At 41.2% G+C, this 17,543-nt stretch overlaps 1 protein-coding gene across 1 annotated transcript in view; it reads right to left on the bottom strand.

Annotated features, from left to right (window-relative positions):
* LOC125899603 (mucin-2-like) overlaps nucleotides 1–17,543 on the bottom strand; it is a 60,224-nt gene that overhangs the window by 38,775 nt on the left and 3,906 nt on the right. Inside the window, exons 2-16 of the mRNA XM_049594033.1 lie at nucleotides 12,142–12,198; nucleotides 11,763–12,024; nucleotides 9,096–9,210; nucleotides 8,816–8,906; nucleotides 8,622–8,728; nucleotides 7,239–7,467; nucleotides 6,848–6,973; nucleotides 6,640–6,757; nucleotides 5,671–5,809; nucleotides 5,410–5,520; nucleotides 4,271–4,340; nucleotides 2,698–2,835; nucleotides 2,376–2,540; nucleotides 2,198–2,292; nucleotides 1,979–2,105 (exon numbers count right to left, since the gene is read on the bottom strand). Coding sequence (XP_049449990.1) covers nucleotides 1,979–2,105; nucleotides 2,198–2,292; nucleotides 2,376–2,540; nucleotides 2,698–2,835; nucleotides 4,271–4,340; nucleotides 5,410–5,520; nucleotides 5,671–5,809; nucleotides 6,640–6,757; nucleotides 6,848–6,973; nucleotides 7,239–7,467; nucleotides 8,622–8,728; nucleotides 8,816–8,906; nucleotides 9,096–9,210; nucleotides 11,763–12,024; nucleotides 12,142–12,198 — 1,950 coding nt within the window. The remainder of the gene's footprint in view (nucleotides 1–1,978; nucleotides 2,106–2,197; nucleotides 2,293–2,375; nucleotides 2,541–2,697; nucleotides 2,836–4,270; nucleotides 4,341–5,409; nucleotides 5,521–5,670; nucleotides 5,810–6,639; nucleotides 6,758–6,847; nucleotides 6,974–7,238; nucleotides 7,468–8,621; nucleotides 8,729–8,815; nucleotides 8,907–9,095; nucleotides 9,211–11,762; nucleotides 12,025–12,141; nucleotides 12,199–17,543) is intronic.

Raw genomic sequence — 17,543 nt, 5'->3', positions numbered from 1 at the left:
ATGAAGTTGTGAATTTGTCAGTGAGAGAGTGAGGGAATGTCTTTAAAATTGGCAATCAATCAATTGAGTCAAGTCCAATTTAAATGTCTTTAGATTTGACAGAAACTCCCACTTGCACTTAACAACAAACATCATAATTTTGACAAAACTTTACACAAATGTCCAAAAGGATATAGTGATTAGTAAGTTCAAAGGATATATATAGCTGTGATCAGTTGCCACCATCATCACAAATTGATGTCGCAAGGAAGAGACGCAAGTGAGGGAAACGTGGACGTGAGATCAGGTATTGAGATGAACCCCTTGTTATTCTCCTCTCTGCCTTCTCAGCAGGGTGGCACATCAACAAAGACGCCCTGGATATGAACCCAGAGAGGATGACGAAGCACGAAGCTCATCAAAGTCTCAGCCCCTGGGTTCACAAATGCTCCAGCTTCTCAACCTCCATCATCCCATTAAATTTGACCCTCGCTCCATTTTTCCCTCCTCCTCTAGCCATCCAAAATAACACTACTTTTATATGGTAAATATGGCAGACATATATGGAGCTGTATCATCTGGTATAGAACATGCCCATTATTGCCTATATAAAATAAAATTGAAAAATAGCCAAATATGCAAAATCCATGTTTGCATTCATGTGAAATTTGATGCAGATCAGCAGTGACACAAAAATAAGGGATCCTAAAATATGATCAGTCGTCTGTGGTCTGCTGCTGCCCTCCAGTGGAGTGCAGCATGTCTGCGCAAGACAATGCACAGTTTGTGTGTGACAAAAGTGTTTCTGTTTTAGCTGTGGGGCTATTAACAGCAGCCTCTTCAGCCTGACTGATGGAAACCTTACATCACATATATGACAGGTGGTTTACAGGCTTTGAAGTCGGTTGTAAATATTTCTATATAATATATCTATATTTTTGTTGGATTATTTATTATTCATGTTATTAATCATGGTCTATTATTCATATTCATCCTCTCATAAATAAGACTTTCTAATAACCATCTTTAAGAAATTGTAAATTGATATTGAAATTTAGTGGTTGATACTCAATTTTTTGGCAGAGGGTCCACAAACCCCCAGTTTCACGTGTACCTCAGTAGCGATGGCTAATCTTGAGTCTCCGCGGTAAGGTTAGCTATTGATTCCAAATCCAAAAAAGAAAATGTCTCGGAGATAAATAGAGAATTTCACAGTGCGTGGACAGATTTGTTTGCTTCCAAAATAATCATAAATATCTCAATACAGAGTCACTACTTTGTTGTAAAACATTATTGAATGCTAATTTAGACCTATTAGAAATGTTTACACACTAATTTAGATTTAATGGGCTGTGTTGCCATTACCATAAGATACAAATATATATTGTGGCTGCAGACAGATTTTTTCTTAAAAAATTTTGGCCAAAAATTGATAGTAAAGGTTGCTGACCCCTGACTCAGGGTGCTTTCACACTTGGTCCTTTTCAGCCCTCCAAGCGGACTCAGAGCAGTGACTCAGAATTTTTTTGGGCTTATGTGAACACTCCAAAATAAGTCACACCCCTCCGAAGCGAAGTGAACTCAGACCACCTCTGGAGGTGGACACGGAGGAGTAGTTTGTCTCCAGATGTGAAACGTAGAATACATCAAACAGCAACAGTCTACACAGAAACACTAAGGTTTTCCTCCAGTTTTAAGTTCATCTGAAAGCAAGGGGCTTCATCAGTGTACTGCAGTGCCATGTCAAAGTAAAAATAAAACTACATCTATATATATATATTTTATATATAGGTTACAGTATGAACACAAAGAGAAAGTCCTCTTTCAAATGAGCTGAATGTGAACACAAAAAGAACTGGGTCCTTTTTCTGTTGGTCCACTTTAAGAGGACTGAGTTTGGTTTGTTTAAAAGGGACTAAATGTGAAAACACTCTTAGTTAATGCTGTCGGGGATTCAAATTCACATGTTTAACTCTCTTCTGTTTCACTCTCCACTCACCACAGATGACCTTCCTCCAGCCGCTGATCTGGATCCCTGCAGCTGCACAGGCGTGGACGTATGAGGACACCGCAGCACACATGCAGTCCTCACTTTTCTCACAGTTACAGCTGTCGTACATGCAGTTCTGTGAGGAGACACGATGTGCAGTGTGAGGTCACGTGAGGTCACATCAGGTACAGCCCAGGGAAACATTAAAAAAAAAGCTGTGAGACGTACCTCACTGTACAAGTCGGGGCTGATCTCTGAGTGACAGGAGGCAAACACCCCCTGAGGGTCACTCAGCATGGAGCACCAGTGCTTGGCGTATTTCTCTGTCAGTGACAAACAAGCACCAACATCAGTCATCGTGAGGAACCCACAGTGATGACGGAGAATCCAAATGAGTCAGACCTACCGTTATCCAGACTGAGGCTGCAGGGGTTCTCAAAGTTGCTCTTCACATCTGGGCAACTGGCATGAGTCTTCCAGCTGTTGACAAATCCAGTTGCTGTGGCATCTGGAACACCACTGAGTTTCAGGAAGTCGTCGGCTTGGTTGCTGTTGAAGTTCCCACACAGACCTGCAGGCGGACAGACGGCCTCATGGTAAGCAGCATGTCACAATCCTTTCCAGCATTTTGACACTCGTGGTTATAGAGTACAGTGTCTTATAACCAAAATGAGCATATTTAGACTTTTCAGTCCAAGAGCACGTAGACGGAGTCTCAGTGCACATACCACAGGTCTTGGCCTTGTATTCACTGGTCACTGTGATGTAGAGCTGCATGATTGGCTGCAGCTGCACCTCCAACAGAACTCCAACAGACGTCTGCACCAGCAGGTAGAAAGAGGACGCTCTGAAGGCGGAGATCCCAGCTAGGGTTTGAGAGAGGTTGGTAAATGAGTGGAAAGGAGGAGACAGAATGAAATGTTATTTGTCTATGTCATTGTTTGCTAAGTGTGATCCTGTCGAGGCCGGGGACAAATTAAATGAAGCTGGATCCACAGTAAAGATGTTGGGGGAGGAGTATGTGGAAACACCTGTTGGATGTTTATCAGAATCAGCTTTTCTAGAGGTTGGAAAATGATGTATATGAAGTGTGATACCACTGTGATTGGCTGTGTGAATCTCTCTGTGCCATTTCCATTTTTTAATTTTTTAATTTTTTTTCAAGGTAGGCCTACCCAGGGAGGATCCTTTTGAGGTTTCATAGTGGTGGAAGGAACATGCTAGAGTGTTTCCTAACCTGGCAGTGATTGAATGTTTTCACCATCCAGTGAAAGAGACGTCTCCTCTGCTGGATTTGTAGTTGAAGAATGGAGAACCCAGCTTAATGTGAGGGACTGTAGCTTGTGTGTGTTTAATCATGGGTGTGACTTAGACATAATGACGGGTAACTGGTTAGTTCTGGTACTGAGCTTTAAGGGTATTTGTGGGTGTGGGGTTTTTAAAAATGGACCCATGCAGGACTCTGGTACATTGCTCAGCTTCTGTGTTGGTACTCCTGCCTGCTTCTCCAAACTTGGGGCGTGCCGACCGCCATCTACTGAGCTACTATATTTAATACACTGACGAGAAGTAACTGATACAACCACACTTGAAAAAATCCAGACTATCCCTTTAACTCTACTGTTGAGCTGAGAGGTCGTGACCTCTTATGTACACAAGATGTCGCCATGCACTCCTTTTCATCAGCCAGCAGTAAAATTCAGGAGGAGAGTGTGACACATAAAACACATACTTACACACTATTCCCTCACACAACGGCTGACCTGTAGGTGTTGCTAGTGCAACGACAAGGTCATTGACCCTCACTTATTTCACATCCATAGCCACATGCAGAGATACTGCTGCCGAGATCTAAACATCTCAGCTCCTCAAATACCCTCAGCTATGTTTCAAACTGGTTTGAATTCATCGTCAGCCACTGCAGGTGTGTGTGACCTGAGAGCCAACAGGATTTCTATAATGAGGCAAAGCACAGTGGCTCCAACCACATGATATTAATTAACTATGTAATATGGAAACCAGCTTTATGAATGTGCAGGAGGACAAATATAAGGCAGTATTCTATATGTTGAAAGAGTAGAGGAAGAGATCATCAAGGTTTAAGCATGACTGTGAAATATTTAGGAACTGAGAATCCTAACAGGAAGTGAAGTAAGATGTTTATCGACTCCTCAGTCAGTCAGCTAAACTGTTTGTAGAAATCTTTACACAGAAAAACATGCAGCATCTTATAATTTAGGCACATAGTGTATTTTTTTCTACATGTCAGAGGTGAATACAGTGGAGTGGAGTGTGTCTTACCAGCAGAGAAGGGTAACTGGGCGAAGATGCCGTTCACAAAAACTTTTCCGTTGGGATGGATTGTGATCACCTTAAACAAAAGGAGACTGGATGTTATTACTGCAGTCTGATGTGTTTAATGATAGAAAATCAGCTATTTCTGCAACAATGCATACGTGCACACTTTGAGAAAAAATCTGCCAAAAAAGTGGACACTATGATGGACTCAGACTAGTTCCAAGACTGCAAGATGATTTAACTCAGCCCAGCTGCCATAAGAAAACGTTGGCATTACATGTTTCTGCAAACATTTTACGTGTAGCATGTCAACATTTCTAAAGTGACGTAGTTTATGAGCTGTCTTTGTCATCAACATGTGTGGCTGATAGTAGATGGCGTCACACATGGTGAGACACCTGTCAAGCTGCAGACCACTGTTCAAGACCAACAAACAACAACACCGGTTGTTTTTTGGCCCTTTACAATGTTTCCGCATGTTTGTGGCACCAAACCTGGGTGATTTCCACTAACTGATCCCAGCTTTACCAGCAGCTTTAGTGCCAGCAAATGTGGGTGTTTAAAGCCAAAACATGATCTTTTCCTATCCATTAAAATTGTGCCTAAACTCAACTACACATTAATCACAGCGGTGTTGATAGATTTAAAGTTTCAGTGTAGTCACTACAAAATAATGTACAAATTTAACCTGTGGTTTGCAGAAACATACAATACATACATACAACTTTTTTACTGGCAATTAAGTTGTTAAACTGCATATTGAAATAAATATAGGAAAAAGCATAGAAATAGTAAGAAAACACATTCAACAAACTACAACTCGGTTTGTTCTTTGGAAAATTATGATTTAAAATTATTTAAAGGCTAGAAAAACTTACAATTATGCTTTCCTCGTTTCCTTCAAACAGTAATACAAATAATGTTTAAGGCTTTGAAAGGGAAAATGTCTTCATAAAGTTCATTATTTATGTTATAATATTGTATTTGGAAATAGGATCATCCATAAAACATATTTTGTCTTTAATGATTATCTTCTTAAAACACTGAAACTATAATTTATGATTTTCTCCTAGTAAAAAACATCAAATAAATAGTGTTGCGTGTGTGTCTGTGTGTGTCTGCCTGTTGTGTGTTGTACTCACATTAGCCCCTCCAGACAAACCCAAAGTCACAGTCTTGAGGCAGGTTTCACTTTCAGTCAGTCCACACTGCACCAGTTCTCCCTGCACCACAAACTGGGATCCACTGCAGTCCTAAACATACCAACACAAAACCATTCAGCTTCTGCTGAACTAAAGCCATGAACCTGCAGATAGCAGTGTTCAGGGTTTAAAATACCAGAAGAAGAAGTGACAGTGGATATATCAGCCTGTTTTATAAACATATATGATGATGTGTGTTACCTTTGCCAGGACGTAGGAACAGTCTCCATGGAAGGTGTAGAATTTTCCATCGAAGGTGTTGACGTGAGCTCCTCCCTCCACGGCGCAGCTTCCGGGACAGCTTTCCTCTGTACACTTCCACTGGCCGCTCTCACACACACTGTCAGCACACACACAATTTGCTTCCTCAATAATGCTGTTGTGGCAATGTAATCACTGCTTGAATCATGTTCAGAGGCAATGTTTCTTTCAAGTAAGAAACGTTACATTCATGTACCACACAGGCTTTGCAAGAAGGATGCCAGGCGCACAAAGTGCAGGACTGTGACACCAGAACAAAAAGCACTGGGTTAATTTTGGGGAAAGGTAATCAAAAATAATTGAGAAGGGTGTACCACAAGGATCTATTTTAGGGCCTTTACTTTTCTCTGTTTTCTTAGTAATGGTCTTCCAAAAAATGTGTTCTAGTTGTTTTATTCAGTTATATGCAGATGACACTGTTATATACACATCTAATTCAAAGCAGTCAGGGTCACAGTTTTCTCTCTCTAAATTACAGTTTTATATTAACGATGCTGTTGGGTGATCGATATCTCAATTATCTCATTTGCTGAGTTAGTTTTTAATTTAACTGGTGGGTCTCTACCCAATAATGTAGATATATTAAATATTTGGTACTTTGGATTGATTCAGATTTAGGTCTTATAGTGATTTTTTTTTTTTCGAAATAAAAGAAATGCAAATCTTGTTCAAATCAGTAGAACAAATAATTGTTTCACACTCAGGTAAGAAAACAAATTGTCTTACACTTTTAATTCACATTATTGATTATTGTCATATGTATCAGAACACCAAGGAAAGGAGTTCAGGTCTTCCTGAGGTATCTTCCATTTTCTCCTCTGTATTTCTTTTACTTTGCTTAGTACTTTGACATAATGTTATTTTGTCTTCCTTGAACATGCAGACAGAATAACATACTGTATTTCATACCATTTTTTGCAGTTACTGGAGTAGGACTCCCCTGGTCCATAGATCCCGCTGTTGTAGCTGCAGGAACACTTGCTCAGTGGGATGCAACCTGTTCCGCCCAAGTCATCCAGCACGGTGCCTGGAAATGATCAAGTGTTACTGCACTGAAACACATGGTGTGAATGTCTGTGCGTGTGTGTGTTTATGTGTGTGTGTCAGTGTGCTGTACCTGCAGGGCAGAAGCATCCGTCGATACAGTGGTTGTCACAGGTGTGGCTGGCCTCTGGGTTGGAGCAGGTATCAGCACAAGGACTCCCACACTCTCTGTACTCCATTTGGTGAGAACACGATTTCCCTGTGAGTACATCAGTTGTTTTCACCATTTGACGTACGTAACCCTCTGATTTACATTCAAGACATTAATTCACATACACTTAACTAATAATACTATATTCTGTATCTGATTTTTTTCCCCCTAATTTGGCCTCTTCCTTGATTTCTTAAATCCTGAGTGTGATTTTCAGTCATGGCCAGACACATTTTGTCTGGACGAAAGCCAAGACGGGGCCTGCAACCTCTCCTACCAATGGAATATTCAGTTGTCCAATGAGAATACTCACAGCAGAGCTCCTTGGTTCTCCAGTTGAGGGGTCTGCCACCAGCATGGCTGCACTGTCTGGAGAACTCTGACACAGTGTGACAAAGGCAGAGGGGCTCGACCGGTTCTACGCCACTGCTGCCACAGTGACAGAGGTCAGAAATACAGGCGGATGTGAAGGAGGAGACGTCCAGGACACTGTGACAGCTGTTGAAGGCCGGCGATGTGAGGATCTGCTCACACAGAGGTTTCTACAGGACACACACACAGACAGACAGGAATGAAACCAGAGAAGAGAAAAACAGGAAGTAAGCACACTGAGTTATTTTGTGAAACCAAGTGAACTTTGAATTATTTAAGGTACGCTGTTACGTCGCCACATAATGTTAATGTTAAGTATGTGACTTCACGTTAAGTATGTAACGTGACCATGGCCAATCATGATTCTTTTCCTGAACCTAGCCTACGTTGTCATGTCATCAACCCTAACCCTAACCCATAATGTGTATGTAATGTGACAATGCCCAACCATGTTTCTTTTCATAAACCTAACGTACGTAACATTATGTGAAGTATGTAACTTTAACGTTAACTACGTGACGATGCTCATCAATGATTCTTTCCCTAAACCTTGCCTACGCAACTGTACATTAGAAATGCAACATGACAACATCCAAACATGATTCTTTCCCTAAATCTGACCAATGTAAGTTTATGTTAAGTACATAATACAATAATGCCATACCGTGATTCCTCTCGTAACCTTAACCTACGTTGTTGCGTCATTACATAACACTAAGTAGATAATGTGACAACACCCGACCATGTTTCCTTTCATAACTTACGTAACATGACGTGAGGTACGTAACTTCACGTTAAGTACAAGTGGTACGACGCCCAACCATGACTCTTTCCCTAAACCTAGCCTACGTAACTTCACGTTAAGTATGAGTGGTACAATGCCCAACCATGTTTCTTTCCCTAAACCTAGCCTACGTAACTTTACGTCAAGTATATAACGTGATGATGCCAAACTGTGATACATTTCCTGACCCTAACCTACGTTGTTACATCATCACATAATGTTAACTACATAATTTGACAACGTCCAACCACATTTTTTTTCATAAACCTAACTTACATAACATTACGTTAAGTGCGTAACATAACGTCGAGTATATGACATGACAACACCCAACCATGATTATTTTCCTAAACCTAAATGGCATAACTTTACGTTGTCAAACCTAACCAAACCATTGGGGGGCTAATTCATAAGATATCCCACAAACTCTGGTATGAGGATACGTGCATGTTTTAATAATAATAATAATAATAATGATAAAGTATTGTGTCAAACAGTTATATTCCATTCTGATTTCCATGTAACCGGATGAAGCCTCACCGTGTTCTTGCAGGTCATCGTTGATTCCTGTGTGAAGTCAGAGCAGCTTTCAGTCGGACCATCCATTTTCCAGAAGTTAGCAAAATCCTGGGGGGAAATCTTCACACCTGCTTGGACGATATCAAAGAAACAGCTCAGTTCTGTGGCTGTGCCGACACTGTCGGACTGACTCGTTAAAGTGGGTCAAAGTGTACCGTGGCTGAAGAACTCATTGTAGAGCTGGACCCCATTAAAGTCTCCGCAAAGACCACAGGTTTGGTTCTTGTACTTCACATCTAGCTCCACCTGTGAGGACAAAACCATCACCTTGAACAGGAGCTAGTTCTTTTTCAGTCGTAAGCTAACTCTGTTTTTACTCTACAGACTACCAGTGATATATGTTATGAATATATGTTTTACCTTAACTCAAAGCTTTGACAGTATTTATATACAATAATGGTCATAACAGGCTTTTCTATGCAGCCACAATCCTACCAGAAAAGAGTCTTCCATATTCCAGATGGCAACTAATCCCAGCTTCGCTTTGATTTTGATGTAGGTGGGAGTTTTCTCAATGAGCATTCCTGCTTTACTGAATGGTAGGATGGCTCTGCAACAACAACAAAAAGAGGTCACATTAGTTTACTTTGATTCCTAGAGCCATCCTATGAGGGAAGGTGTGAAAGCACAGGGTGACAATAGATGTAGTGCTGTGAGAAAATGAATTAATCTGTTTGAACAACTCTTTTTAATTTGCAACAGAACTCAAAGGGTTTGATACATTTACTTGTATCAACTCAAAGGAATCAATACTGTGGAAAGAATCAGTCCGCCCATCACTATATAAAAAGATTGTCAAGATCAGGTTGTGTAAAGCATCATGAAACAAAGCATAAAACATTAGCACAGAACCAACACTGGTCAGAGAATCTCCACAAATAGATTTCTAAGGTAATCTAAACCATTCCATTAACACTTTTTATCACATATTCACCATTACCTCAGTGACCTCTTAATTTCTATGTGTTGATAGAAAGCAAGGAAGTTGCTGAACATGAACTGCAATAGGCCTTATAAAGTGGTGGTGCTGCAAGAATTGTCATTCTCCCTTTAGACTTAATAAATATGGTCGATTTTTATGTAACAAAAGACAAAACTACATGTGTTGAACGTGTTCACAGAACTCTGAATTAAGTCTTTCGAACTCAGAATGTCAGATGTTCCCGTTCTAAAGTGAGGTCTTGCTCATAACTAACTGCACTAGTAGTTGAACACCAATCAGACCCAACAGAATCCCTATTCTAAAGTTGCCTCCTCTTCCTCACACTTGGTAAATCCACTGAAGCAACTTCTGCATTCAACAACTTCTGCCTCACCACTGCTAATTCCTCTCTGCATTCCTCCCCACACATCCGCAACCTCAAAGTTATTCTCGACAGCAACCTCTCCTTTGAAAAACATGTCAGTCACATTACCAGTACTGCCTTCTTCCACCCAAAAGACATAGCTCGTCTCCGTCCATCACTCTCCCTCTCTGCTGCCACAACTCATCCGTGCCTTCATCACATCCAGAATTGAATGTAACAGCATTCTTTATGGTCCATCATGCAAACTCCTAAATAAACTCTAATACATTCAGAACTCTGCTGCCCGTCTGCTCATCCATTCCTGCTCCTGCAATCACATCACCCCTGTCCTCCACTGGCGCCCTGTCCCACAACACGTCCAATTCAAAGCCCTTCTCCTCACTCCGTAACCAGGCCACTTCGTACCTCACCGACCTGCTCCACCGCCACACTCTAACACACTAACCCCTACTCCACAGCCGTCCCCTCCCTCCTGAACTCTCTCCCGAAACACATTTGAGATTGTACCAACAGACTGACAGACCCATGTTTTAAGTGATGGGTTATACCTTTAAAAAGACGGAGGTGTATTAACATGCTCAGGTTTTATTCCCATTCAGTGGTAGAAGAACAAAGTTGGCACAGATAGAAACATTCCCTCTATTAATGGACCACTTCATAGGTTTTCAAACATATCTTTTAAAATGCACTGCCTTATCACTTAAGTGGCTTTTAAGTGTTTTTAAGGGAGAATAACAACCACTTTATAAGGCTCGTACTGAGCAAAGCATAATAAGATTGTAGTTCATGCTCAACAACGTCCTTACTTCTCGTCAGTAAGCAGCAATTAGGAGGTTATTGAGGTAAAACTCTCACTTAATGGCCTAGTTGTTGCAGAATGGTCATGCAGAATAAGGCATTATTAAGTGCTTTAGATGACTAAAGAACCAATACACTACTAATATGCATGCTAATAAGCAACTAGTTAATTGTAAATACGTGTTACCAAGATATTTTGAGTGCCATTCATTCCGAAGCAAAACATTATGCTGCAGAGTAAGGTCCTGATCACACAGAAAGCGTTTCAGCAGCTGGAGGCAGCTTTTTGTAATTGTTTTAATGAGAATGAAACTTCTTGCTCGCTGTTGCGTTGCAACACGCCCTGCGTTTCTGTGCTCTGCGTTTTTGCTGGCGCGTTCTGAACTAGTTTAAAAAAAAAAAATCAGCTCAGAGCAGAAAGTGCCCCACTTTATCTCTCTTTTCCTCATCTTTTTTCCCATTGTCCAGTCAGATGATCTGAGAGGAGAAGGGCCTTCTGTGGTGGTCACAACAACATGTTACAGTTGTTAAACAATGGAGGAGAAACCGGTGGATACCCAGAGCTATACAGCCGGATGACAGACAGCAGGTTGTCAAACTGCCCCTGAGTCATCCTGAAATATGCCTGTAAACGTCCATGATGGAGGAGAAGCTCCTGGACCAACTGGTGGTACTCCCCATGATCCAGCCTCTTTTTTAGGGTCTCATGTACCCACACAGATCTCTGTTTATCTGCTGACAGCCTCTCACCCTCAACCACAGCTACAGACAGCACCCTCTGCCTCAACGTGTCAGCAGCTAGATACTGATTACTGTCAGATAACTACTATAAATAAATGGTAGACTGATTATGAGAAAAGTTTAGAATAAGGAGGTGATGGGATGGTTGCCTGGCAACAATAAAAAGGCCCAGCATGCGTTCAATTTAAAAAAGAAGGCAGTGCAGCACGCGTGTGATCAAGGCCTAAAGGGTTTGAGGTTTTTAGAGTTAACTTACGTTTCACCATCAACAACCACTGAGTCATCAGAGAGCTCCACCACCGACCCCTCCAGCTTCATGATGATGTTTTTGATGATGCGATGGCCGTCGGCCTCCTCACTTCTGATCTGGATGTTGAAGTCCTTGTAGCTGCTCCTGCATGAGGAGGTCAGGACATAGTTGCAGGTTGAGCGCAGCTGGAAAACGTCTCCATCGAAGGTCTTGTAGTGGTAGTTGCCCCATGTACTGCAAACCTGGCCGTTGTGGATGGGACTCACTCCTACAAAGACAAGTCAGACATGATGCATCAACATATTTCACACAAGTCTTTACCCACAGGAATGAATTCTGCCACGTTGTCTAGTTTATGGTGACTACCAACAACCAGTGAGCTCACCTGTTATTTTTTCAGGCATCTGGGACTTGGAGAACGTGTTCACAGCAGACTTTGCCTCTGTTGAAAGAAGTCAGAGTTATTTGTCAAGTAATCAACAATCAAACTACATTAGCACACAATGAGGCTGAAGCACATGGGTAAATATTTGAGCTGTTAATAGTCCCATTTGTTGTATTTGTCAAACTGCCTAATGGAATGAAATGTGTGTACCGCTGTGCCAAGCAGCTCCGATGGCTGACAGGGCCAGCCATAGCAGCCACTTGTTAGCCATAACCATTTGCTTCTCCGCAGGAACTCTGAGGAGGATGGGAGGGAGGGCCAGCTCTTATAGCGGGGGGCGAGGTCTTAATGTGGCAGGTGAAGGAGTGGCAGTCCCATAGCTTGACATGGTGATTCATGGCTGCTGGCTGCTGGCTGTGCTGGTTCACTCCCAGTTAAAGTACTGATATGGAGGGCGAGGTTACAGAGCATGCAAACAGATGTTCACCTCACATCTGTGATGGAAACAAACCAGCACCTGAAGGCCACAGTGTATTAATGTGGAATCCATGTCCACTGTGATGGCCAAACTAACATAATGTTTACAACCCCAATTCCAAAAAAGTTGGGATGCTGTGTCAAAGCTTTTTAGACCTACATTTAATCGAATACAGTACATAGACATCAGTGTTGTGCTAGTTATTGAAAAATAGTAACTAGTTACCATTACTAGTTACTTCATTAAAAAGTAACTCAGTTAATAACTCAATTACTTAAACCAAAAAGTAATGCGTTACTGAGAAAAGTAACTTTTTAGCAGTGTAGTTTTTCTAAGCAACAAAGAAGACAGCGTTGCTAAGAAGGATCATGTTTTGGGAAACTCAGCCCTGCAGCCCAGCATTTCCAAACTATATTGGCTCGTAGCTACATCGCCCAAGTGACAGCAGATGGAGTTTGGAGTTGTTAGACTACAACTTGACAAAACAATTGAACGGTACAGGAAAGGCAGGCAGCTAAACGTTTTACAACTACGGTACTTGGATACAAATATGTAAAATGAGCTAAAAGCTTCTTCGGGATAACAATGGATATCACGTCACTGGATGTAACGTTACTGGGACTAAAAATCTTCAGAAGTGCTACTGCTTAATGTAACGTTACAGCACTGTGGTGAGGCCAGCAGGTCGACAGTGACTTGGGGTAAGAGACGTGTTTCTTTAAGATGCTCTGGTAACAATTGTTCATATACAGTACCTCTGTCTGACTTGACTATCTGTTATTGTTCAGGGCTAAAATGTTTTAGTGAAAGGGAATTTCAGTTTGTGAAAGAATACTGCATGCTGCACTGACTGTTAGAGTATTAGTTACTGCCAAAACTAACGGCGTTACTGTAAAGCGTTACTAATAACGCGTTACTGCCCAACACTGATATCCACAATATTTAATGTTCAAACTGATAAACTTTAATTGTTTGCTAAATATGCACTTACTCTGAATTTGATACCTGCAACGTGTTCCAAAAAAGTTGGGACAGGAGCAGCAAAAGACTGGGGACGTTGTGGAGTGCTCATTGTGCTCAAACATTTCACAGGTAAACTGGATAACTGGTAGCAAATGATGGTATCATTAATAGGTATGAAAGGGCTTTCCCCAAAACTCAGTTGTTCACATGCAGTGATGGTCCATTTGTGACAAACTGTGTGAGTTAACAGTCCAACAGTTTGACAACAATGTTTCTCAATGCACAATTGCAAATAATTCAGGGATTTTACCATCTACAGCCCATAATATCAAAAGATTCAGAAATCTCTGCATGACGCCAAAAATCAACATTGACATCTTGTGACCTTTGACCCCTCAGACTGCACTGCCTTAAAAACCAACATGCATATTTAAAGGATATTACTACATGGGCTCGGGAACACTTTGGAAAACCATTGTCAGTAAACTCGTTCATCGCTGCATCTACAAATGTAAGTTTAGACTCTACCCTGCAAAGAGAAAGCCAGATATCAACAACATCCAGAAACACCACCGAGCTCTCTGGGCTGGAGCTCAACTGAGATGGACAGACACAAAGTGGAAAAGTGCGCTGTGGTCTGACAAGTCCATCATGGACATCGTGTCCTCCAGGCTAATGAGGAAAAGGACCATCCAGATATGGACAATATGAATGTTGCTGCAAAGAAGCTACGTGTTCTAAAATGTGGATCCTTTAAACACATCTTCAACCCCGCAGCACAGAAGATCTCTACAGTCAGCACAGTTTCGACCAAGATTAGTGTCACCAGTTATGATGTTGGCCAGAAGTGTCTCTGCAGAACAGGGTGTGTCTCAGAGGTGTCTCCAGTCCGCATGTTAAAGTATGACTGGGCAAGATACTGAACCCCAAATGGCTCCCGACGGCTGCTCCATTGCTTACTGAGTAGCGATGGAGAATGTTTGGTAGCCTCAGCCACCAGTGTGTGACTGTGACTGTGTAAAAGCACTTTGGGTGGCAAGTAATAGAAAACAAGCAAGTCCTCGTTTCCTATTATGTTTTTAGTCACCCTAATGCACCACCTGACCTGGCATCTCGGGAACCTTTTACGCAAGGCAGATGTGCTTAAGTGTGTGGAGTGTGGAGGATGCCGCAGTGTTGAACCGCCGTGAATTGATTAATCTTACGCACGGTTGTGAGGTGCGCAGCGGCAGATCTCACAGCACACTGTTTATAAACCAGTTTACCAGTTTAATTGCAGGAAATGTTTAGTTGTTAAGCCATTTCTCATAAGTATAGACATTCACTGTATATCCACTTTTCTATATGTGGCTGCTGCTGGCTTGAGTCTTGACTCTCTCGTTATCAATAACTTGCAATGCTGAGATAAATGTTTAAAGTCCAAAAAAAGTAATTTATTACAAACAGGTCAATAAAACAGGTTTCAAAATTCAAAATAACTTGTAAACAAATGAAACATTCAGTATTACACATTTTCTTTGGTTACTTTTCTTTCAAACATTTTTTAAAGTTATGACCTCACTGCCGGTAAAAAAACAAAAAAAAACAAACTGTTTGCTCCTGCAGCCAGCCAGAGACGAAGCCAGATGAAAAAGAGGGAGACAAGGAGAGAGATCGAGTTCCTGTCTTTGATGAATGAAGCCTTATTGTTTTGCTGCTATTAAACAATGAGAGACATGTTTTCTCCCTTTACTTAATAGCATAAATATTCACACTACTGCGCACGGGGAGACAGAGACCTGCTCTGCTCCATACACACTCAGCACCTTGGACAGCACGGCGCACCTGACTGTTGTCGATGTGTACATGTTAATTTGATTTCAGTCATTTTGTTTTAAATCTGGACATGTGCAGGTGGACTCAGCCAGTGCTAATAAAGGTTCTATGCCTGCCTGTTGGAGAGATAGAAGATTAAAGCATCAAATTGCGGTAAAAGATGCTGTATGAAAGACAGGCTACAACTTTTTTTCCTTGTCCCCCCCTGGAATTATTCTCTAAAATTTTACTGTTTATTGTTGAGAGATAACTTCATAAATAAGATGGCGGTTGGACTAAATCTATAACATTTTAGTTTCCCAATTAGAAGATTGTGATCCATGACATCAAATGCTGCACTAAAATCCAGTAATACTGCACCAGTCATCTTAGAATTATCCATCTCCTTAAACCAGTTATCTGTCATTTCTGTAAGGGCAGAACAAGTGGAGTAGTCACGTCTATAAGCATGCTGAGATCTTGTATTCAAACCATTACAGTCAAAGTAATCCTGTATTTGTGAGTGGACTATTCTCTTCATCAGTTCACTGAGTACTGGAAGAATGGCGATGGGTCTGCTGTTCTTCCCAGTAAGTGCTAGTCTGCCATATTTAGGTCATGGAATTATTTTGCTTTCTTTCCAAATGGTGGGATATATACCCTGCATCAAACAGCTATTTAATATGTGACATATGGGATCATAGATATGGTCAGCTGCCAGACCAAGCACCTTACTATCTAGCATGTCAGAACCCACTGAGCTGTGTTCAGGAAGGGCCTTCAACATCTTCCTTACCTCCCTCTCATCCACACTATTGAACTGAAAAGTGCAGCTCTTAGTAAGCATTATGTTATTTCTTATGAGCTTGAGAGTATTGGAATCCATATTGCCCATGTTCTGCCTTAATACAGTGACCTTGTTTATAAAGAAATCATTAAAATAATTGGCTATATCAAATGGTTTAGTTATAACCCTGCCCTCCAGTTCCACAGAAGAACCTCCACCAGTTGCCTTTCTCCCCATTATTTCATTTAGAGTTCTCCAGAGCTCTCTCCCATCTTGCTTTACAACATTTATTCTTTGCTTATAATATTCTTTTTTCGTTGTTTTATTCAGTTTTGTAACTTGGTTTCTCAATTGACAATACCTTAATCTGTTTTCCACCGCACCACACTTTACTAATATAGATTTGGCTTCGTCTCTTTTCTTCATGAGGTCTTTTAAAGCCTCATTCAGTCATGGAGCCGGTCTAGCTTTTGCGGTACACTTTCTCATAGGAGCATGTTTGTCAACAATCCTCATAAAGATGTTCATGAAAATATGCAAGGAAGCCTCTGGCTCCTGAGCAGCATACACATCAGTCCAAACAATATCTCTAACATCTCCTAAAAACAGTCAGGTATAAATTTCTTGTACATCCTCTTATGTTTTATTTTGACCTTGCATTTAGGGACCTTAGTTTTCCTGGTAATTGCTATCATATTATGGTCACTGAACCCCACAGGTAGAGAGACTGGCTCAGAGCAACACTCAGGAATGTTTGTGTAAATATGGTCAATGCAAGTGGCAGATGTACGGCCAGTGCTATTTGTAAAAACTCTGGTTGGTTGCAAAATCATTTGCGACAGGTTACAAGCATTGATTAATGATACCATCTTGCAAGCCAGTCTACGTTCATATCCCCGAGTAAGAAAATGTCACCGTTCACATCTGCAGCTCTGTCAGTCAACTCACACGTATACATACACGTATTGCGTATCTGAGGGCTATTCCAGAAAGCGGGTTTAGTGAAAACTCTGAGTATGTTAACCCTGAAATGAGGGAAACTCTGGGTTTTCAGTTCCAGAAAGAGAGGTAAATCAAACTCTGAGTCAATCACCATGGCAACTGAGTCTGTGAACCTAACCTGCTCACTGACAGGTTTTCTTCAATAAACCCTGAGTTTCTCTCTGTCTCCTCCCTCTTACACGCTGTTTCATTTCCTCATTCATTCAGCCCGTGTCAAAGCTTGTATCGAAGCACATTCATTAGCGGAGATTTACCGTCTGTCACAGCCTAAATCCTGCTGGATATTAGTTTGTTACTCAGGACTGTCTGAAGTTACTGAATTTATGCACATCAATCATTTCTTTGGACATCAGTTTTTGTCTTTACATTCAAATATTA

The sequence above is a fragment of the Epinephelus fuscoguttatus genome, linkage group LG2 (assembly GCF_011397635.1).
Source record: "Epinephelus fuscoguttatus linkage group LG2, E.fuscoguttatus.final_Chr_v1".
Taxonomy (NCBI): domain Eukaryota; kingdom Metazoa; phylum Chordata; class Actinopteri; order Perciformes; family Serranidae; genus Epinephelus; species Epinephelus fuscoguttatus.
This window is presented reverse-complemented; position numbering and strand designations above follow the sequence as displayed.